The sequence below is a fragment of the Raphanus sativus genome, chromosome 8 (genome assembly GCF_000801105.2).
Source record: "Raphanus sativus cultivar WK10039 chromosome 8, ASM80110v3, whole genome shotgun sequence".
Classification (NCBI taxonomy): Eukaryota; Viridiplantae; Streptophyta; class Magnoliopsida; order Brassicales; family Brassicaceae; genus Raphanus; species Raphanus sativus.
The window spans coordinates 1692430-1713634 of record NC_079518.1 but is presented as its reverse complement, the minus strand read 5'-3'; the positions used below and the strand labels follow the sequence as shown (position 1 = coordinate 1713634).

Here is a 21205-nt window from a genome sequence, read left to right as displayed (position 1 = left end):
ATAGTTATAGAAGTATAACCTTTTTTAAAATAAAAAAACAGTAAAAACTTTTCTGAGACAAAAAAAAGAATAATAATAATGAAATACTAGCTAAAGATGAGCCCTTTTTCAAAAAAAAAAAAAATACTAGCTGAAGATTCTTGATATCATTATGCTAGGGTTTGCATTTTCCATCATGGATTTTGTCATGGTTGGTTTGTCAATGTATTAAATAGCATATATATTTGCATTTTTATAGCTAATGATGATTAGTGCAATGTATTAACAAATAATAAGATTTTACATTAAAATTGTATATACAAACATAGCTAGTATTTTCTAGTATGAGATAAAAGAGAATGATCACAAATATAAGGTAAGTAACAACTTACAACTGTTTAAGGAAAATCCCAACTTGAAAGAAAACAAATGTATAGTTTGCTCATATACAAGTAGCGATGTTCCGAACTTAACAAAAACATTATTACCAAAATTAGGAAACATACGAAATGGACAATAAAGGAAACCCTCTTTAGCGAAATATTAAATAAAATAAAGTATAAATAAAATGGGATAATCATCTAAACACATATAAGCAATATGGAGGAGTTCCGTTGGTGTTGGAAGTGACATGTGTTACACAATTAAAGGGGCTTCCAACATTTGATGTTGGATCTTTAATTAAGCTTACCATTCTAATCAGTGTAATCACGCAATTGATTGAATATATAACCTGCCGACTCCATTCTAATATATATTATAGGTATTCTAAAGTAACAGCCAAATATGAATTGAAGAACATATTTATTTAGAGATTTAGTGGGAAATTTCAAATCAATCTTACACCAAATCTATTTGAAAGAATAAAATCTAAGTCAAGAAATGCCACCACTAAAAATTCACCTATTCGGTTCTTGGTAAGGCAATGATTATCGGTGTCCCTCACGTGGTCCTTTGGGGGGGGAGGGACCACCATTCATCAATATCAAGTAGGACTCAAGAGAAAAAGTCGCTAGATAAGAAACTTTTTGGACGCGTCCTTAGCTTTTTCTGCGGGCCCCACCATATGTGGCGGCACGCGAGTGGTTCACTTCTTTTTTTTTTTTTTTTTTTTTAAAACCAGAAAATAGAAAAAAATAGATTTTAGGGACTTATTATCGTCCAACCGATAATCATGCTCTAAGAGTATTCGTACAATTCACATACCTCTATCTCTTTTACTTATTAAAAAAACATAAAACAATTCATCAAAAGACTCATATTAAGTTTTTAACAAATGAGGAATTTTAAAGAAAAAATCAATTTTCGAAAATTTGGCATTATGTATAATATATGGTTAATCTATGGAAACTATAGAGTTCACTGCAATTTATGTTTTTGGTTATCAGATAAACATTAAGTTTGTATAAGTAGAATTATACATCTCTATATATGTCATAATGTCCATGTGCATGCATTACATAACGGTTTAAATGGGTTTTCTTTTGTTCACGAGTTACTTGAATCTTGTTGAAGTTCATAAGCTTGTAAAGAAATATTACATTAGATCATTTGTAACCTTTGACATGAAATTTCTAGCAAAATATTTGAAATTTGACTATAGAACAAATTAAAAGCGTGTACGCACATATGAACGTATATCAGCAGATGTCTTCACCACTACGTACGATCTGTAATTATGTATATCTAAATATATAAAATGCGCCAACAAAGAAGCACGTACGCGGTACCATGAAGATAAATAGACTACACTCGTTCTAAAAAATACACTAGGCAAAAAGTGAATGTATTAGTTAATTCTAAAAAATAAGAAAGTGAATGTTTCAACATGTTTTCTCCACCTATTAAGCAATGCACCACTTAGATTAATGTATCACAAAACAATTAACTAATGACTAAAAATATAGAAACATTTTCAATTAGTATTCGGCTAGCTAACAACCTAAGGATCAAGAAAAATATATTGTGACTAGTACTTGAAGTCTCTAGCTCGATCTACTGTTTTTTCATTGGACGATGATTGGAAATTATATATATATATATTGTGAATTATACTGTAATATGTTTGAGATTGTTAATTTTTAGAACTAACCTATTTGAGATTATCAATAAAAAAAAATCTTCAACTCACTTGCTTAAATGAATTTAAAACATATATAAACCTAAACCAATTAATAAAACTCAAAGTTCATCAAGTATACTATGTCTCGTTTTTTTTTCTGCAATAAAATACATCACCAGTATACATTTTAAATCATATGGATATTATGCCGTATCACCGGCAAAACCTAGATGAAGATCCAGCGGGTTAATGCTTCTCTTCGAATCAGAACGAGAAGTCAGATCTCTCTGGAACTGAATCATGTTTTGTCTCGCACCGTACATCTTACCCATCTCACCATTTTGTTCACTAAAATCTTGAGAAGTGTCTTTATTACCAAAGCTAATCTGCGACGACATGGACGACCACTCCTCGTTGAACAAACCCATCTGACTATTCAAATGCATGGAAGAGAACGCGCAATATGACGGCGTCTTGTACTGTCTCTGAAATGACGTCGTTATGGGTTGTTGGTGGCTGGTGAGATAATAGCCGATGCTGGCTCGTCGAGCTTGAAGCTGAAGCCTCTTCTTCTTCAACCTCTCCTTCTTGTGAGCGTTTTGGTGACCACCCAAGGCTTGAGAATTTGCAAACTCTTTGCCGCAGTATTGGCACTCGAGTCTTTTCGCTGTGAACGACGTCGTCTTCTTCGTTGAAGAGCTTACGCTATCCGCCGTCGTGACATCCGGGGAACGATTACCACCGCTGATGAGTTCGAAGCCGAACAGTTTTATGGTCTTGTCGGAGGAAGAGCCTGAGGAGCTTTCGCCTGTACGAGACATTGTCGGAGATATATATGTGTTTATGTATTCTGGTTGGTTTAATTAGCTTTAGGATATGTACGTAACGTAAATGATCTTCTTTATATAGCAGAGTCGAGAGACAGATGATGTTTAGTTTAATAATTTGTAATTAATGATGCATTGCATCTGCACTATAATATAGTATTGGAAGGGTTTTATATTAGTCATGAACAGCATCGGCTAATATTGTTTAGGGTTTTATAATAAAGTATTTGTTTGAATCTAAGGTGTGACGAGAAATGATCTTGGAAAATAAACTCGATAGGTACTTATATATGTACTTAATACAAACATTACACTAAACACGGAGTATTTTTATACAAATATGTGGATACCACGCGCCTTTTATATGCAAACAATAGAAACATATTTACAAAGACTTAGCTTGTCAACTTGTTTTATCTTTCTTTGTCTTATGCAGTTATGCATAATACATAATACACATTTGCTTGAATTTTACAACCCGTGACTTTAAAATATCGTGGAAAGATACTTTCTGTTTAGTGCGTGTATAAAATAGTTGTTTGTGCGTGTATAAAATAGTTTGATTAAGTTGAGATATGCATAATTTCTAATTTAAAATTGTATATGAAAATGGATGCAGCGATGAGCTATCACACCACTTGTGACAATCAGTACAAAAGTTATATTCTAAGCTTAAAGAGAAGATTAAGATGTTAATATCATATTAGAAATAAAACCAAAAGTCAAAGAAAGATATGAAGAAAAATAAAGCTAATCAATAATCAATATAACCGAAAATATATCAACCGGAAGGATAATACTTTGATTCCAAAATAATGTTAAATTTTAACTTGGCACGCAATAAACATTGTATTTTACATCTACCATCAGCTCTTTTTTTGTATTAAAAGGTTTCATCATATGCAAAAACTAATGAGATGTCGTCCAGTGTTCTCAACTAGAAATACTTATCAGTCTATAAATCTAGTTAACATATTCTTTTTTTATTATTATCTGAACTTCATTAAACACCATGAAATTAAGATATATATTTTTGGGATACATAGCAGGCAGATGAAAGCTAATCCTGAAGCAAAGCCAGCAGAATAAGAGAACTGATCATGGAACATGGATCGAAGCTTCTTTATAGCTTATCGCAGTGTCTTCCACATAAACCAAATATCATTTGTCTAATTGCCGTGAGAAAAGAAAGAAAAGCCTATATTGACCATGTTTAATGAATGCTAATTAAATGATTAAAATAATTAGGGGAATTGCTAGTTGCCAAATGAAGGAATACAAGAAGTGGGCAATGATGCAAGCATCTATACTATACAACAAAAAAAAATATTCTTAAGTCTAATCTTCAAAACAAGATCTTGGGCAAATCTTCATAAAGCATGAGAAGACATTATTTTAAACAGAAAGAAATATCATATTAGCAAAGAGTATAGATTATTCTATTTCAGGTGAATCAAGTCATATGATAATCTTATTTTAACAAAATAATTATAATGAAATGGCATTTGGTTTGGACAGTTGTTCCATTAAGACCCCACTGTTATTGTAACTTAAAAGATAGATCAAGACAATTAATTAAAATAATAATTATTAATCGTTATTAGGTGTTGTAATAATGCCACTTGTACAACCTAAGATCTCTGATTGGAAGACTTTCTTGCCACCAATTGGTGTCGCATGCAATTAAAAGCTCTTTCCTCTCCCTTGGGTCTTTTATTTTATTTTAGTTTTTAGTACTATACTAGATAAAGAGAATTCCAAATAAGTATGCTGTCAACAATAATCTTATATTTATCCAATAAGATGTGGAATAATTTTAGCCCATTATGTTTTTTTTTTCTCTTTTAAAAGTTTCTTTGCGGTGGCTACTAGGTGGGTGGGTTGGTTTCTATATTATTCTATATATCCTTATATTTACATATATGATATATCAACTATTTCCACCTACTTAGTTGTTATATTTATTTGTTTTCCCATCGAGCATTCTAACATCAATACAACAACCATGTCTGAAAAGGCAGTTAGTTTACGTTACCCATAAAACTTGCATACTACCATGTTAATGTAAGGGTTAACTCTAGTGTATGTTGATAAGGAAAGATATATCTTGTGAGGGCGTGCCAAGTATCACAAAATTTGCTGCAAACCATTTACAGTGCTGTTAACTCATTCAATATATAGCCGAAGTTGAAATATTTTTCCCATGCATCTCGATAATAATGTAGTTGTTGACAATGTTAATACAACATGTATAAAATTCCATGTTTAGCATGGAATTCAAGAACAAACATAACTTAAAGAAAAAACAATCTAACTAACTCAAATGGTTTTAGTAAACAAAAAAAATTAGTCAAAAAAACTAACTCAAATGGTTTCTATTAAAGTTATAGCAAATGTAACTTACTGGCAAGAGGACATCCTATTCATATATATATGATATACTAGCTTTAACAAAGCGTTTGTTTTATACTAGCCTTAACACAGCGTTTGTTATATCAAAACAGATCTAATATAAAAAATTGCCAAGTAGATTTAATAAATTTTTCAGTGTACTTATTTAGGTTTTAAAACCAACAAAAACGAAAAACTAGAACATGACATAAAAATTTGATAATGATGTAAGTTGAATTAGTTTTAACATTTTCAATTAGGTCGAATAAGATCTATGATTAGAGTATCCAAATGTGGTCCCTGCAGTTTGCCTCTACGATTAATCAAATTCTTGCTTCTCTTCTAGACAACTCCAACGAGCACTTGAACCTTATATCTTATTCGATATATTTTATGGGAAAGCAAAAGAAGACCAACAATGCTAAGACCAGAATTTTAAACTACACCATGTAGCTAATTGATGAATAAATAAGATAACAAACAATGATAAGATATATCTAAATGTAGAACTCATAATTTCTTAACTTCAAGATATTAATATTGACTACAATTCAAATAAACGGTCAATACATAAAAAATGCGTTACTTGCCTGCATAACAACTACAATGCCCTCGTTTCTGATTTTTATTTTTAATATACACAAGAATCATGACAACCCTAATAAAGGATAATATTATTGGAATTTCTTATATTTTTTTCTTAAATGTTAAATTTATTCAAAAAAAAAAAATCGTTTATACAATGAAAAAGCTTCATAGCTAGTGTTAATAGCATATAAACATTCATAGATTTCAAATGCGGTATTATCTTGTGGAAAATCAGAGAGTCATCGCTTCACCATAATTGTGACTACTTCCCCAAGAAAGGAGATACAGTTACGGACACTCTTGTCCACGAGTGTAACCAGCTTCATTGATGGAAGTGGCTGTTCTCCATGGGTTCTCGAGTTGTGTTCTCTCTACACTGAGCATAAAGCAGCTTGGAAAACATAGAGTATATTGCAAGCTAACCATGTCAAAAACATGTAGATACTGTCATATTTTTTCCAGTTCGCAGATAAAACTGTGGGATAGGTCTAACAACTAATGCCTGGTTTCGTAGTTATAGGAAACTTAATTTCTTGTAGATAGTATTGGGCCTTTTTAAAATCTTTAGCTGCAGGCTTATATAAAAGTTAATATTACTCCAATCTGCCAACCTTTCCAGACCGTTTTGGATTTATTAAGTTCACCCTCCATAAACTAATAGTACAACATTTGGGGAGAGGCCCGATAAGGTTTAAGGCCCATGATGAACTTTTAAGTAACTTTAAGCTACGATGTTTTTGATCTCTTTTGTCTCGTGCTCTCCTATTTACCTCGAGAATTTTGGATTGTTCTTTTTGCTAAATTGTAAATGTCATTACTTCGAAAAGAATTAAGGTTCGGTCACAATGAATTGAAACCAAGATCTGCTATAACAGTCATTCAGATATCAAAAAGGCCGCAAAAAATTAAAAAACCTCTAAGAACCTAGATGATTTAGTCCAAGCTTCTAGTAATAGAAAACCTGAAACTAATTTACATTTCAGAACAAGAGACAACAATTTAGCCTCGCTAACCAAGACCTTCTTGTTAAGCAAAAACAAACCTACTATGGCAATAGGAATAACCAAAGGGTAGTATCAGTCGAGCACTCACCGAAGTGGTTCTAAGCAGGCATCGACGGAGGCGGCTGGCTCACGCCCCGGAGCTTCACTGGAGGAGGACGTCAACAGAACTAGACCCTAGTTATCTCAACAGAAGATGGAGTGTAGACCTGTGGCTATGCTGCTGAAGGTGAAGCTCTAGTTACGGTCAAGCGCAAGTGGAAATACATGCTCCCCATCCGGTCACGCGACACAAAAGATACAGCAAAGACAACAGGAACACCCAATCAAACTGTCGGAGCCTTGGCATAAGAGAAATAAAGCACGGGAGGGGTTGAAGACTCCTTAATCAAACAGGCGACCTAGAACAACGAGAGAGAGCTCAGCCTTGAAGCAGTTGAAGCCGCCACAGCGGGAAGTCCTCAAATCCCTAGTGAAACGACGACGGTAGCTAGAAGGAAAGCCCAATCGATCGCTGGAGGAGCGCCATGGATGCCGTCTCTTGGACTAGGTGACAGAGGTCCTCGGTGGTGCGTCTCCAACCACCTTACATTCAGAGACTGAGCGGAGAAACTCTACAAAATCCTTGGATTAACCGGTAGAGGAGGCCGACTGGAGCGAGACGACGATGCAGGAACATGATGGTAGCGACCCTTCAGAGACTCCGGCGGGTCTCAGATCTCAGATTTGACCCAGATCCGAGCGCAGACGGCGACTACAGGGAGATCCAAGGCGTCCAAGAGTCCTCTTTTTGTTCTTGCTTCGCTAGTGTTCCCGAGAAAACAAAGACGTCTTTGATTTATAGCAGATCGAGTGGAAGAACTCCATCAGAACTAGAAGCACTCTGCAAAGAAGAGAGAATGAAGGGAAGACAGCTTGGATGTGAGAGGATAACAACGACGAACCCAACACATGCGGTGATCGGAGCGAGTGAATCACCGACCACCGCGAGAAAACAGAATTTACGGCGGCGGCACTAGGTTAAAGGAGACAGAGAGGGAGAGACTCTGGAGAGAAATTTTCTCTCACCTCTCTCTTGTTTTTTTGAGAATTTTGGATTGTATGCCTTTTTTGTCCATGATTTACGATTGAGACTTGAGAGTCGATCGAGACAGGTACGAATGAATGACAACTGATGAGTTGGCATTAGTGCTAAGTTTTATAATCCCAAGATAATGATATTGCTATATGAAATTCTGGTACTCTAATTGTTTGTCTGTCTACAGTCTACTGAGGCTTGGTTGTTTCAAACACAATTTATGTGTTTGCATTTACACGATGACAATTCAATTAATATGATTTTCGATAAGTTAGAATGTATAACAAAATTAATTTTATATTGTAGTGGAGTTTAATCTATCTTATTAAAACAGAAACATTATGTTGGACCTAACATTTATTTTGTAAATTTTTAAATTAAATACACATTTATACTTTATAGTTAAACCTACATTAAATCACTAATGTTTCTTTCTTTATACTACTATTCATGTTTCCAAACAATATACTTATTTCTTTATACTACTATCAATGTTTCCAAACAATATATTTTTTATACTACTATTAATGTTTCCAAACAATACAATAATTAATCTTATTTATTTTATATCTATAATTTTCTCTTTAAAATTTTGTAGAAATATCATAATTTCATAAATTGCAAAATAATGAACTTTAAAATTTGGATTATAAGATTACAAATTATGAAACTATTACAATTTAAATCCAATTAGATTACATATCGGTCATCCATCAGTTCAATCGGTTAGTCTCAGGTTTTACTGATTTTTTTTAATATGAATATTTTAGAAACTTAAATTGAATTGTCAGATCTCCGGATTAACCGGTATAATCACAATCAGGTTGAATTTAAAAACACTGATTTAAATGCAAAAATATTTTAAATACACACTCTTTAAAAATTACCAAAATATTTGTTAAGTTATTAATGAAATTTTTCATCGTAAAATATTCCGCGCTTCCAAAGCGCGGGTCAAAGTCTAGTGTATACTTATATGTATATCGTATAATAGGTCAGTGCATTTACGAATGCTTTATTGTTTTGGAATTTGAATACGACGTTGTAGTATATTGTAGCTAGCTCAACTATTTAGTTACTTTAATTGCTAGAAATACTGATGATTATATTTTAGCATGATATTATAGAAGACTGAAAAATCATACATTAATAGTTAGAATTAAAAGATTGTTCCAAAAACGTATTCAAGTACCAAAATAAATTGTGAAATTATACTCAATAACCAAAAAACCTATATCTCACCAACTAACCATATCACCCCATCTCACAATTATATGTTTCTTGTCTTCCTATCTCTTTGTCTTCCTTTGTCTTCCTATCTCTTTCTACAAAATTATATTTTTCTTGTTTTTGGTCATTCCACAAATTAACACTACAATTTATTAAAGGAGAAATGTCAATGTTTTCATTTGATGTTAAAAGTTCGTAGAAACAAATATAAACTTTGATTTTGTGAACGACACGTCCATCACTACCATTATTATGAATTTTATTGTTCAACCCTGGATTTCTAGTTGACATCATGAAGATTTGATCCATCATTCGTTGGTCCATATCGTTTGAAAACTCATAATACAAATCAACTTAAATTTCGCAATTTTTAAAAGATTCGATATAATTTATCCATCGTAGAATCTGATTTCTCACGTCACTTTGCATTTTGCTTTCTACCTGGTTGGATGATTTTGCGGTGACAATATTATCTAATGTAAGCCCATGTCATATAATTCTTAGTAAAAGTATTTATAGCTTTTAACAAATTTAGTTGACAAAAAATCATTTAGATAATTATTTGTTTTTGTGATAAAGAAAAATATTACATCTATAAATATTTATTTTTATCATTTGAAAATATTTTATATTTATTGAGTGGGGAAAGACAAAGTAAAAGCAATCTCCAGGATTCGATACGCTGTGGTGTCTAAAGAGCGAAACAGCAAATTATGTTTGGAGAAAAAGAGGAAAAGTCCAATGCCTTAATAAAGAAATGTTCTAACAAATATAAATGGGCCCTCCTTTAGATTTACTGGGCCCCGCGGATCCTAATTTAATGTGGACGTCAAAGCATTATTATTTGTCCACCTTCCTCTTGTTTTACTGGAAAATTATATTTTGTCATAAATAAATCTTCTTTTTGTTAGTTGGCTTTTTAGGTTAGTTCATTTTTGTAAAGTAAGTAAACGTTTGGGATAATATAAATTTCTAAAATCATACGGATATACTTAGACGAATATTAGTTTCAATTTACTGTACTTATTTTCTTTTGTTTGTCAACTATTTATTCTCCGGAATATTCTATATTGATTCGTGATAAAAAGTAGTAACTGACCAATCACAAATCACAATGAACAAACAATATTTTGCTTTGCTATCTATATTTAAAAATACATATTTCTACAGCATAAAGTGGTAAGAAGAACACTTGCAAACATTTTTTTAAGGACACTTGCAAACTTGCAGCAATAGAATATATCTTGGTTAAAATTTAGATTTTGTAAACTAAATGTTTAAAGGGAATACATTGACAAAAAAATGTTTAAAATACATTGAAACGTGGAGAACAAACACCAAACACTCATACATGCTTAATGAACGTTGACCAATTTTTTTTTTGTAAGACCAACCCTAAACCGAGTCGGATTATATACTCACTGAATGAACCAGTTTACTTTAACTGCAACTGAAAATTGTAATGGTGATTGGTGACTAATCTTCTCATCTTCAGCTTGTTTTTATCCATGGTTTTGTGTACGGACTTCTCCTCTATTATTTGATTTTAGGAATATTTTCCTCTATGATATTCGCATAGGCCCCCACCGGATTTTCAGAAATCTCAATTTATTAATACTATTTTTTTTCCAAAATAAAGGTTCATTTTTTCAACCCTAAAAGCACGGCACAAAGGAAATTAAAAAAGATACTTTCACATAAATATGAACCAAAGATTTTGTTAGATTTTCCTAGCTGGAGAAAATAAAATAAACACAAAAAGACACACTAAAAAGATTGATTAGAGTGACAGAAAAAAAAAACAGAAATATAAAAAGTCTTAAAGGAAGAGAATAAGAAGAAGAAGAAGAAGAAAAGAAAACAGATGTGAGCTCTGTTTTTTCTTCTCTATCGTCCTCTGTTTATATCCTCTCCCCTCAGTTACTGTCTATGGCTAGCGACGGTGGCGTTTCTTGTCTACGTAGCTCGGAGATGCTGAACGTCGGCATCGGAGGAATGGAACCTCCGCCGTTAGATTTAGACGAAGTTCATGTCTTGGCCGTCGATGACAGCCTCGTCGATCGGATTGTCATCGAGAGATTGCTTCGTATTACCTCCTGCAAAGGTTAGTCTTTTTTTCTTTATAAATTATAAATACATTTATATTATCGCTGGAAAATTCTTTAATAAATAGTATTATCTTCGGCGGTTCTGTTTTAGTGACGGCGGTAGATAGCGGATGGCGAGCTCTGGAGCTTCTAGGGCTAGACAACGAGAAAGCCTCCGTCGAGTTACAGAGGTTGAAAGTCGATATGATCATCACCGATTACTGTATGCCTGGAATGACCGGTTACGAGCTTCTCAAGAAGATTAAGGTCTTTCTCTCTCTCAACTTGAGTTAAATGTTGTGGTTTTTTTTTGTCTGAACAAATGTTTTTTTTAATGCAAAAAGATTTAACTTCTTCAAAGAAAATAGCATCCTCATGTCTGAACAAATGTTAATATATATATTTTTTTGTAACAACAAAAAAATGTTAATATAAAACAGGAGTCGTCCAGTTTCCGACAAGTCCCAGTTGTAATAATGTCGTCGGAGAACGTGTTGACCAGAATCGACATGTGCCTCGAGGAAGGCGCGGAGGATTTCTTGCTGAAACCGGTGAAACTCGCCGACGTGAAACGCCTGAGAAACTGTTTGTCGGGAGACGTAAAGCTCTCCAACGGAAACAAACGGAAGCTTCCGGAAGATTCCGTTACCGTCGTCCAGGCTTCGCTTCCTCCTCCACCGCCAACGCCGCAGCCATCGTTGATGACTCTTTCCACTGATTCGTCGGACTCTTCTCCGCCGTTATCTCCCGTGGAGGTCTTTTCTTCGCCGCTCTCGTCTCTTGGTGATGATGATGTGTTGACTTCTTCGCCGGAGTGTTCGCCGACGCCGGAGGAATCGCCGATTCGACGGCAGAAGATGGGGAGTCCGGGGTTAGATCAGTGAAAGTGTGTTTTGCTTTTACTGGGATCCGTGTAGTAATCTATCTCCGTTAACTTTTTTTTTTTACCTTTGACGGTTTTTTTTAATTGCACGTTGACTTGACGCCGTCAATTTATAGATGTCCTTTAATCTCTTTTTTTTTGAATTATTTACACCACAAGACAGTTCTTAGTTTTTAATTACAGAATGGAGCACTTGTTGCTACCAAGGTAGTTTATTTTAACAGCTTCTACTTTTTTCTAACGAGCTGTCACAGTATAACCTAAAGCTCTAACCCATTTGACTAACTAAATATATTGTATTAGTGGGAATTTTTCTCAACTACTCATCTTTATTTAGATGGACGGTCTAGATTATTTCTCCATTTGTTGATAAGACTTATATCTACCAATTCCCAACCATCAGATTACTTCATCTACACCACTCACGGACGGCCCAGATTTTATGGGTTTCAATATCTCACTGCTACTTTTCAATTTTTGTTATCTTCCTCATTTTTTCAAAAAACAAAAGAACCGAAAGTCATCAAGTTCACTCTAACGCTCTGTTGCTAGAATCAGGTTTGTTCTCGCGTATCATCCTCGTAACTCCTTTTCTCACTTGATTTCGCAGCTTATGATGTTGGACCATTGCATGGTCATCCCTGGAGAATGGATCTCCGTCGTCTCGCTTTGAGAGTTCGTCGGCACTGCACACATATATATTTTGTACATATGTACATCAGTTAATGTTCACATGGACACCAACGTGACGCACATCTGTACACCGGTTTATTTTCCACTACTTGCATGTGAGGGGGGAGTCGAAGTTGTGTTCTAGTTTGCTGTAATGAATACCAGTTTACGTTTACGTTTTCAAAACCTCCATGTTCCTATGCTTAGTGTACACATGTAGAAGATCATACAGGTGTGCAGATGAATCAATGTGAATATTGATACATGGAATATTTTTATGGTTGGGGGGGGGACTGTATGCTGGTACCTTTTTTAATTACACATGTGTACAATAACATATAAAGGCGTACTACAAACGGACACACATGTGGATATTAAGGCGGAGTACATGTGTACAACAACCGTGTCCATATGTATATTTAGTTCACATGGACACCGTTAGTGTACACTTGTACTCTATACTGAAGTACACATGTACATCGGACTATTTTCCATAAAAACACGTGTATGCATTAGTTCCCATGTTCCAAAGCATCCACAATGTACATCCATGCCTCTGCCAGTGTGTACACAACATAGAGATGTCCATGTGTACAATAAATATCACGGTGTCCATTCATAACTATTATCTTTGTACATCCGTGCCTCTGCTCGTGTGTACACTAAAAGGCAATGTTCATGCGTACAATAAAGTCATATGTCCATACTTAAACAAATTATTTACCGAACATAGGAACACGTGGACATGTCGAGCCAAGATCGTATCCATGGGGTTACTCAATATACTCGTGTACACGAACATGCTGTACATAAAAACAAAAATGAAACATGGAATTTGTTTACTTTATCCGAATGAATCATAATTTAACAAGAACATGATGTATATCTCCAACTCTATCCGAAAGAATCAAAATTTAAATAATTAAGAAAATTTAGACTTTACATTGAATTATCCTATTGCATAAATTTTGTGTACACATATTCACCATTTGAACATACAATGTTGAAACTTATAAATCTATGTTACAAATTCATAAATGTCTAATTGAATGTTGCACCATGATAAAATATACACGTCGATACTGGTAAACAAATGTACATGTAGATATGTTCATTGTTGAGCTACTTATAATATTTCAAGATGTAATGGTTATAAAAAAAATTCTACATTTGTAAAGCCACATTTGTTATCTTTTTGAAATATCCACCATACTAGTTTCATGTGGACAACTATATCAGAGTGTATATGTGTACAAGATATATCTGAATGTACAATCTTTTTCTTGATTAGTCATATCTTTTTAAATATGTCCTCCTTACACGATGTATCCATCAGAGTGTACATGTGTACATTATCATCAAAGTGTATATGTGTATACTATGTATCCAAAACAAAATTATACAAAAACTGAAGGATTAAATGTGTAAAAAAACAAAATTGGCCATTGTTGCTCGAGTTTCATTTTGTGCCCATGTACTGCTAGTCAGAATTGAACCAGTGACAATGAGGTGAGACTTTAGACAAAGATGACAGTGAAGCTTTATTCTTTACCTCCGACGTAGAAGAAGGAACACGACGAAGAAGATGATGTTACTGGTAGTCACTCATCGGATTCTTCCACCGCTAGTGGCTCTGCAAGTAAACATAGAGTTTTTTTTCCTACAAAAACACAATAAAACAAAAGAAATCAAAGCATTTACCGTAGACATTTCCTGCGTTCTGTTTAGTGCGTCTCTCACCACCAAAAGATTTTCTACAGTGGAGTACATGTTCACCTTCTCGCTTGGAAACCGGTCCATCGCAAATAGCCCCTCTGGTAACCCTTCTTTAACATCATCAACCTCCATCGTTTCTGCCCCTAAAAAAACCCAGAAACATCAAATACATACTCCCTTAAGATCTACATCAAGCACACAAATGTCGGAACATTCACTGCCGTTCTTCTCTTTCCCATGCCGTTTGCATCTCCTCGACATCCTTCTCCGAACAATTTTCTAAGATTTTCTTTCGTCGAAATTCACCGTCGCTTCACTTCTTCTTCCTCACTTTCTAAGTTTCTCTGTTTTGTCTCGGTGCTAGTTACGAAACAAACAAAAAAAGATTTTTCAAGTTTGCTTTATTTAATGAAAAAGGTTAAGTTTCACCTCGGGCCCACCATTAATTTTTGAACTTCAAACCAAAACCAATTAAAATCCATCTAACTAAAACTCAAATCACCAGTTACGCTTTTAGGAGGTCAAATTGGGTCTTTTCATCCAAAAACTACCTCAGTAGTGGAAACTGTCTCACAATGTAAATAAAAACTGTAAACTGTCCCTGGGTGTAAATGACTCTTTTTTTTTCTCTTGTTTCTAAAAACTTTTCGCATTTCCTATAATTATTTTGATTATATTATGCAATCGAACCTCACCATTTATTATGGTGACCAAACTCGAACATGCGTCTTAAGAGGCAAATGTCTTCTTGTGTTCTACATATCGCAGAACTTTTATACGACGGCCGTCTAACAGCACGTGCAAATGGTGCAGTTGAACATGGACCAAATCAATTTTTTTTCAAAAATTAAGATTTTTCAAAAATAAATATATAAATTATAATAAAAAACTTTAGTTTTTCATACATTATACTGGATTTAGAGTTTATAATTTCAAAAATACATTAAATATATATAAATAAAGTTTGTAGTTTTTTTAAAATTACTCGATTGCATTGTTAAATATACCGTTAATAATTTTTTGAACATGGTCTATAAATAATTCGAGACGGCCCTATTTTATACGTATCTAAAGTTCAAAAAAAAAACTTTTATACGTATCTTGCTGAACTTGACAAGTGCTATCTATGCATGCACATGCAGATATTTGCTGTAGATAGCTAAGTTTCAAAATGACCAAGTTTTGAGATTCGCTATCACAATGCAGTGTGTCAACATCAATTGTTAGAGCAGACTTTGAGTTTAGTTTTACAAGTCTATTACAAAAAATTAATTAGACTAAAACGCTATATTTGACCAAAAAAAAAGTTCTGTAAAACGCCGTATCTTATATCAATAACTTCGCTATATCTAAAAATTCAATAAACAACTAATGCTTTTTTCTTCCAAATTCAGTAAACAAAGAGTAAATGCTTTTTAATAACGTCTGAATAAGTTGCATGAACAGTTACTGTTGAGACTTGGCACTTGAAAGCATTAACAGTTATCTGTATTAGTTTTGTATCACAAGCGGATTCTTTAATGATTTTTTGATAATCTAACTTAAGAACAAACTATTAGTATGCAAAGAAGTGGATGATGCATCATTAATATTATCCATGTGTAGATGTGTAGAGAGTAAGCAAGAAAAATAGAAAATACAAAACTGGAAATGGGCATCTCTTATTCCCCTCCCTCTAGGGAATATGATCTCCATAAATAGTAGTCTTTATAGATTCGTTGTTTCTGACACTCATTTTGGTGTAGATTGTGTTTTTACAACTCCATTAGGATCCGAGTATGATTTTCACATGAATACGGTATATAAAAGGTAAATTTGTTAGAAAAGTTATTTTCAACTTTAAAATATAGGATCATATTAGCAATTTAGCGTTGATCAAAAAAAAAAAGCAATTTAGCAGAACCTCCTGTACCAGTGTTAATGACACAGCCAACCACATTTTAGATGCAATGTATATGTACCAACAAAAACATTAATTATTGTCGACAGCAAAATCAACCCCTAAGGATACTCCTCACGTTTGGCGAACTTTTTAATATTGCAATAGAATTAAATTAACAAAATATACATTGGGTTGCGTTGTGGCCTTTCATGTGGGGGAATGAGACTATTTTCTTTTTGTCATCTTCGGCTACTGTAGTGTCCCGATCGCTGCTGCATGTGCATTGTGCGATGCGTCTTTCACGTTTCTATGCTTTAACTCTTGGCAGGTAGATTTTACTTTTGTCCGATGGCTAGGATAGTTTTTTTTAAGAGGATGGCTAAGATAGTTTGCTATTTAATATGTTGTATACATATTTAATTTTTTAAACAAAATTCTACCTTAACACAAAAATATTCAGAGGAGATTATTCAAACTCGTAATCTTGAATATTCTCATTATTTGGGTGACCAACCATTATCCTAGTTAGTCATATAAGACCATCACAAATAATACTATTGTTAAAGGCAAACGCATCTTAGTTTGTAATTGTAATAGTAAGATTTCAAACTGCACCTATAGTCACACATTGGTATAATATTTTTTTCCGATGGCTATGTATATTATTGGTAATATATTATAATTTTTTTTGCTGGAAAAAGCAACTCTAAGTTTTAAACTAATTACTAAAACTATGTGCAGTTAACTATATGATCATATTCATATCTATAACTACAGAAATTTGATCTTGTTTAGAACTGTTAAAGCTATATCACTAGTGTACCATGTTTGTTGATTTATGTTTTCTTCTCTTCCAAAGTTGTTACATATTCTTGATAACCCAACTAATGAGTACTGTTTTCTAGATTCAAAAATCACGACCAGAACCAATGAATAGGCACAAAATAAAAACTGAATCAAAGAGCTATCTTGGTCAAATTTTGATTTACCATGCTGCAGTGAATTATTGAACACGTTTAATTTGTTTTGAAAACGTAGCGTTAAAATGAACATCAGCGGGCATTTGGTCTAGTGGTATGATTCTCGCTTAGGGTGCGAGAGGTCCCGAGTTCAATTCTCGGAATGCCCCTTTTTTATTTAATTTCAACTGTAACTTCCACCAGCCGTCTCATGATGAAGTTATAGAAGAGTGTATGATGAATGTTTACTTTCTCTGGCTTTCTTTACTTCATATAGACGCTTTGCATTCGATACATGTCATCTTACATTCTCAGACAAAGATTTAGTTGTTGAGAGTTTGATTTTTGAGGAGGTACCAAAGGAGATCAGTAGTTATATAGCGAGTTTTTTTTCCTTACATTCTCAGACAGTCTCTAAATAGTGCCCAATGTTTAGGCATTGCATTCTGAAGTGAGGAGTATAGAGATGACTTTACTGCGGATTAAGGAATCTGACATTCCGTCCTTGGATAGTAGTCTAGTGAATTTCAAATGAACAAATTGTGACTTCAAAGTCTTCTTTCACCATCTTGATATGACAGGACACAAGGGCTGCCAATTAAAGAAACAAGGGAACATTCCAGGTCTATGAAATCACTTGGAACATTTTTAATCCGTACTGGTCAAAGGGCGGATAGTTTGCATACAATGAACAGAACATGATGTTGCCCAAAAAAAAAAAGAACAGAACATGATATTAGTGAATCTCTACTCTTTGTGGTTCCATTTGAGACGACCAGAGAGGCTCTTCCGTCTCAGTTTGAATAAATAATAGTTCCGGATCAAAGCTCATTTATCTCTGATTGGCTAACTAGGTACAATGATACAGTTGACATAACAGAGGAGCTTGCATTGAAGCTCCTATTATGGGTTCTTGCTTACATGTCACTGATAGAAGTGAACGCCAAAAATAATAACATCATCACCAGGTTCTTTACCATTTTCCAGAATCGACTTCTTCACAATATGAGTCATCAGCTAGTTGTACTATGCATTTTCCTCAATCGATCTTAGATCTTTGAAGTAGCACTCATGTTCTGATGAATATTATCGTAATATCATAGCTTATTCATTTACTCAGCGGCGAAGTAATTCAAAAAATTTAACCGTAAGTGAATATAATCGTCAGGGTTTTGCAGGACAAGTGCAAAGAGTTGATGAACCAGTCTGATTCAGAAAACTCAACAAACCGTGTATAGCAAGTAAAGTGCCAAAGACAACAATCGTCTGTCAAACTGCTATTTTTTTAATATCAGTAATTAGTTATTCGCAGATTGCTAAATGAAATGTTTCATCAATTTTTGGTCACGGAGAGATAATCCTAGGCCCTAGCCACTAGCCACTAGCCACTAGGCACACGTCTCAATAGACATTTTAAGTCTTTATTTATTATACATAGAGACAGGTACGAGAAGGGGTTGGGAAGCCTATGCACAGATCTGAGATCTCAACGGACATGAAAGTCTTTGTTTATACATAGAGACACATTATAAGAAACAGAGAAGTCTTTCCACAGATCTCATTTCTCAAATGGAGTCAGAAAAAGTTCACGTGGTTTTGTTCCCATACATGTCCAAAGGGCACATGATACCTATGCTCCAGCTAGCCCGTCTCCTCCTCTCCCACTCCTTCGCCAGAGACATCTCCGTCACCGTCTTCACCACTCCTTTAAACCGTCCTTTCTTCGCCGACTCACTCTCCGGCACCAAAGCAACCATCATCGCCCTTCCTTTCCCCAAGAACGTTCCAGAGATCCCACCCGGCGTGGAATGCACCGACAGACTTCCGGCTATCTCCTCCCTCCACGTGCCTTTCACGAGAGCCACCGAGTCAATGCAACCCGACTTCGAGCGAGAGCTCGCGTCGCTGCCACGCGTCAGTTTCATGGTCTCTGACGGTTTCTTGTGGTGGACGCTAGAGTCGGCTCTGAAGCTAGGGTTTCCTCGGCTTGTTTTCTTGGGTATGAACTGCGCTTCCCCCTGTATACTGGACAGTGTCTTTGAAAACCAGCTTCTGTCTAAGGTTAAGTCCGAGACGGAGGCGGTTGCCGTACCGGAGTTTCCGTGGATTAAGGTTAGAAAATGTGATTTCGTTGAAGATATGTCTGATGCGAAAGCCGCCACGGATCCTGGATTCAAGCTTATCATAGATCAAGTCACGTCTATGAGTAAAAGTCAAGGTATCATATTCAACACGTTCGATGACCTTGAGCCGGTGTTTATAGATTTCTATAAGCGTAATCGCGAGCTCAAGCCATGGACACTTGGACCACTTTGTCTTGCCAAAAACTCGTAAGCTAATTAAGTATGATTTTGTGTTAATAAGTCTAGAGAAATATTATTAACTATCACTAAATCAATTTTTTTTCTTCAAAATAGCACTTAAAAAAAGAAAATCTTCAAAATATTATTTATTAAAAGGTAAAAAATAAACATATTTATGTATTTGTGTTAAGGTCTAGTGATTAAAGCTCTAGTATTTAGATGACTGAATTATGGTTTAGGATGTAAGATAATTTAGGATCTTTTATTGACTTTTTTAGTATTTGTGTTAATATATTTATGCTTTGTTGAGTATTTTTCCTTTTAAATGTCATTTTTGTGACAAAATAAAGTGTTATTTACAAGATTTGCTCATAAGTTTAGTACTAATCAATAAGAAATTGCGGAAAACATGATCATCATCATACGTACATCTTTGTGTTCTGTCAGCTTGGAAGATGAGGGAGCAGAGACGGTCAAATCTGTTTGGATGAAATGGCTAGATGAAAAGCGAGACAAGGGATGCAATGTTCTCTACGTGGCTTTTGGGTCACAAGCCGAGATCTCGAGAGAAAAATTAGAGGAGATTGCGTTAGGGTTGGAAGAATCAAAGGTGAACTTTCTTTGGGTGTTGAAAGGAAACGAAATAGGGAAAGGGTTTGAAGAGAGAGTGGGAGAGAGAGGAATGGTGGTGAGAGATGAATGGGTTGATCAGAGGAAGATACTAGAGCACGAGAGCGTTAGAGGGTTCTTGAGCCACTGTGGGTGGAACTCTCTGATGGAGAGCATTTGCGCTGAGGTTCCAATCTTGGCGTTTCCAGTAGCAGCGGAGCAACCTTTGAATGCGATGCTGGCGGTGGAAGAGCTGAGAGTGGCGGAGAGAGTGGTGGCGGCGAGTGATGGTGTTGTGAGAAGAGGAGAGGTTGCAGAGAAAGTGAAGGAGTTGATGGAGGGAGAGAAAGGGAAAGAGCTGAGGAGGAATGTTGAAGCATATAGTAAGATGGCGAAGAAGGCTTTGGAGGAAGGTGTTGGTTCTTCTTGGAAGAATTTAGACAACCTAATCAACGAGTTTTGTAATAATGGAACATGATGTTAAACCATGATATAAAGTGATTATTACATTACTTGATTTCCTTGTTGTGTAGGAGAAACAAGAGAACAGTACCAAGTACTAACCGGTTTGCTTGCATTGTTCTTGGTCTTGGATTGAAAAAATTACTACTGTGTTCTGCACCTACTTGGAAAAAGTTGGAATTAACAAGGCACACTAAATACAAGCAAAGCTGAAGTACAAAATTGAAATGTTTGGAAATAAGAATAGTAGATTAAATGAGATTGTTTGGAAACGTTGATAGTAGATTAAATACTTCTCTTTATTTATACATTTAGTCTTTACATTTATAATAAATTAATTAGTTTTTTTTGTATTTTTTTCTTATTTGCAGATTTTTCCACTTCATTTAAAATCAAATAATAAAATTAATTAATTATAATGAGAAAGAAATAAAAAACACTTAATTTATTAATATAGATGTTTTTGGATCTTGAAA

The 21205-nt window shown here is 34.6% G+C and overlaps 3 protein-coding genes and 1 non-coding gene across 5 annotated transcripts; 3 read left to right on the top strand and 1 right to left on the bottom strand.

Moving 5' to 3' along the window:
* Window positions 1-2074: 2074 nt before the first annotated feature.
* Window positions 2075-3135, bottom strand: LOC108809482 (zinc finger protein 5-like). Its single transcript, XM_018581620.2, has one exon. The coding sequence runs from the start codon at window positions 2860-2862 to the stop codon at window positions 2245-2247; it is 618 nt and encodes a 205-aa protein (XP_018437122.1). The 5' UTR covers window positions 2863-3135; the 3' UTR covers window positions 2075-2244.
* A 7706-nt stretch (window positions 3136-10841) lies between these two features.
* Window positions 10842-12347, top strand: LOC108805677 (two-component response regulator ARR4). The gene is made up of 3 exons (XM_018577613.2): window positions 10842-11260; window positions 11356-11510; window positions 11684-12347. Exons 1-3 carry the CDS (start codon window positions 11086-11088, stop codon window positions 12125-12127), a joined length of 774 nt encoding a protein of 257 aa, XP_018433115.1. The 5' UTR covers window positions 10842-11085; the 3' UTR covers window positions 12128-12347.
* LOC108810365 (UDP-glycosyltransferase 90A2) lies at window positions 11370-20846 on the top strand. 2 transcript variants are annotated; one of them, XM_056992622.1, is made up of 4 exons: window positions 11370-11510; window positions 12737-18323; window positions 18524-19685; window positions 20106-20846. In XM_056992622.1, exons 3-4 carry the CDS (start codon window positions 18925-18927, stop codon window positions 20743-20745), a joined length of 1401 nt encoding a protein of 466 aa, XP_056848602.1. In that variant the 5' UTR covers window positions 11370-11510; window positions 12737-18323; window positions 18524-18924; the 3' UTR covers window positions 20746-20846. The 2 variants fall into 2 exon arrangements, with proteins under 2 accessions (XP_056848602.1, XP_056848601.1); XM_056992621.1 differs by having other exon boundaries at window positions 12737-19685.
* On the top strand, window positions 17454-17525 carry TRNAP-AGG (transfer RNA proline (anticodon AGG)). Its single transcript has one exon. It is a non-coding gene; the product is annotated as a tRNA-Pro (tRNA).
* Window positions 20847-21205: the final 359 nt, after the last annotated feature.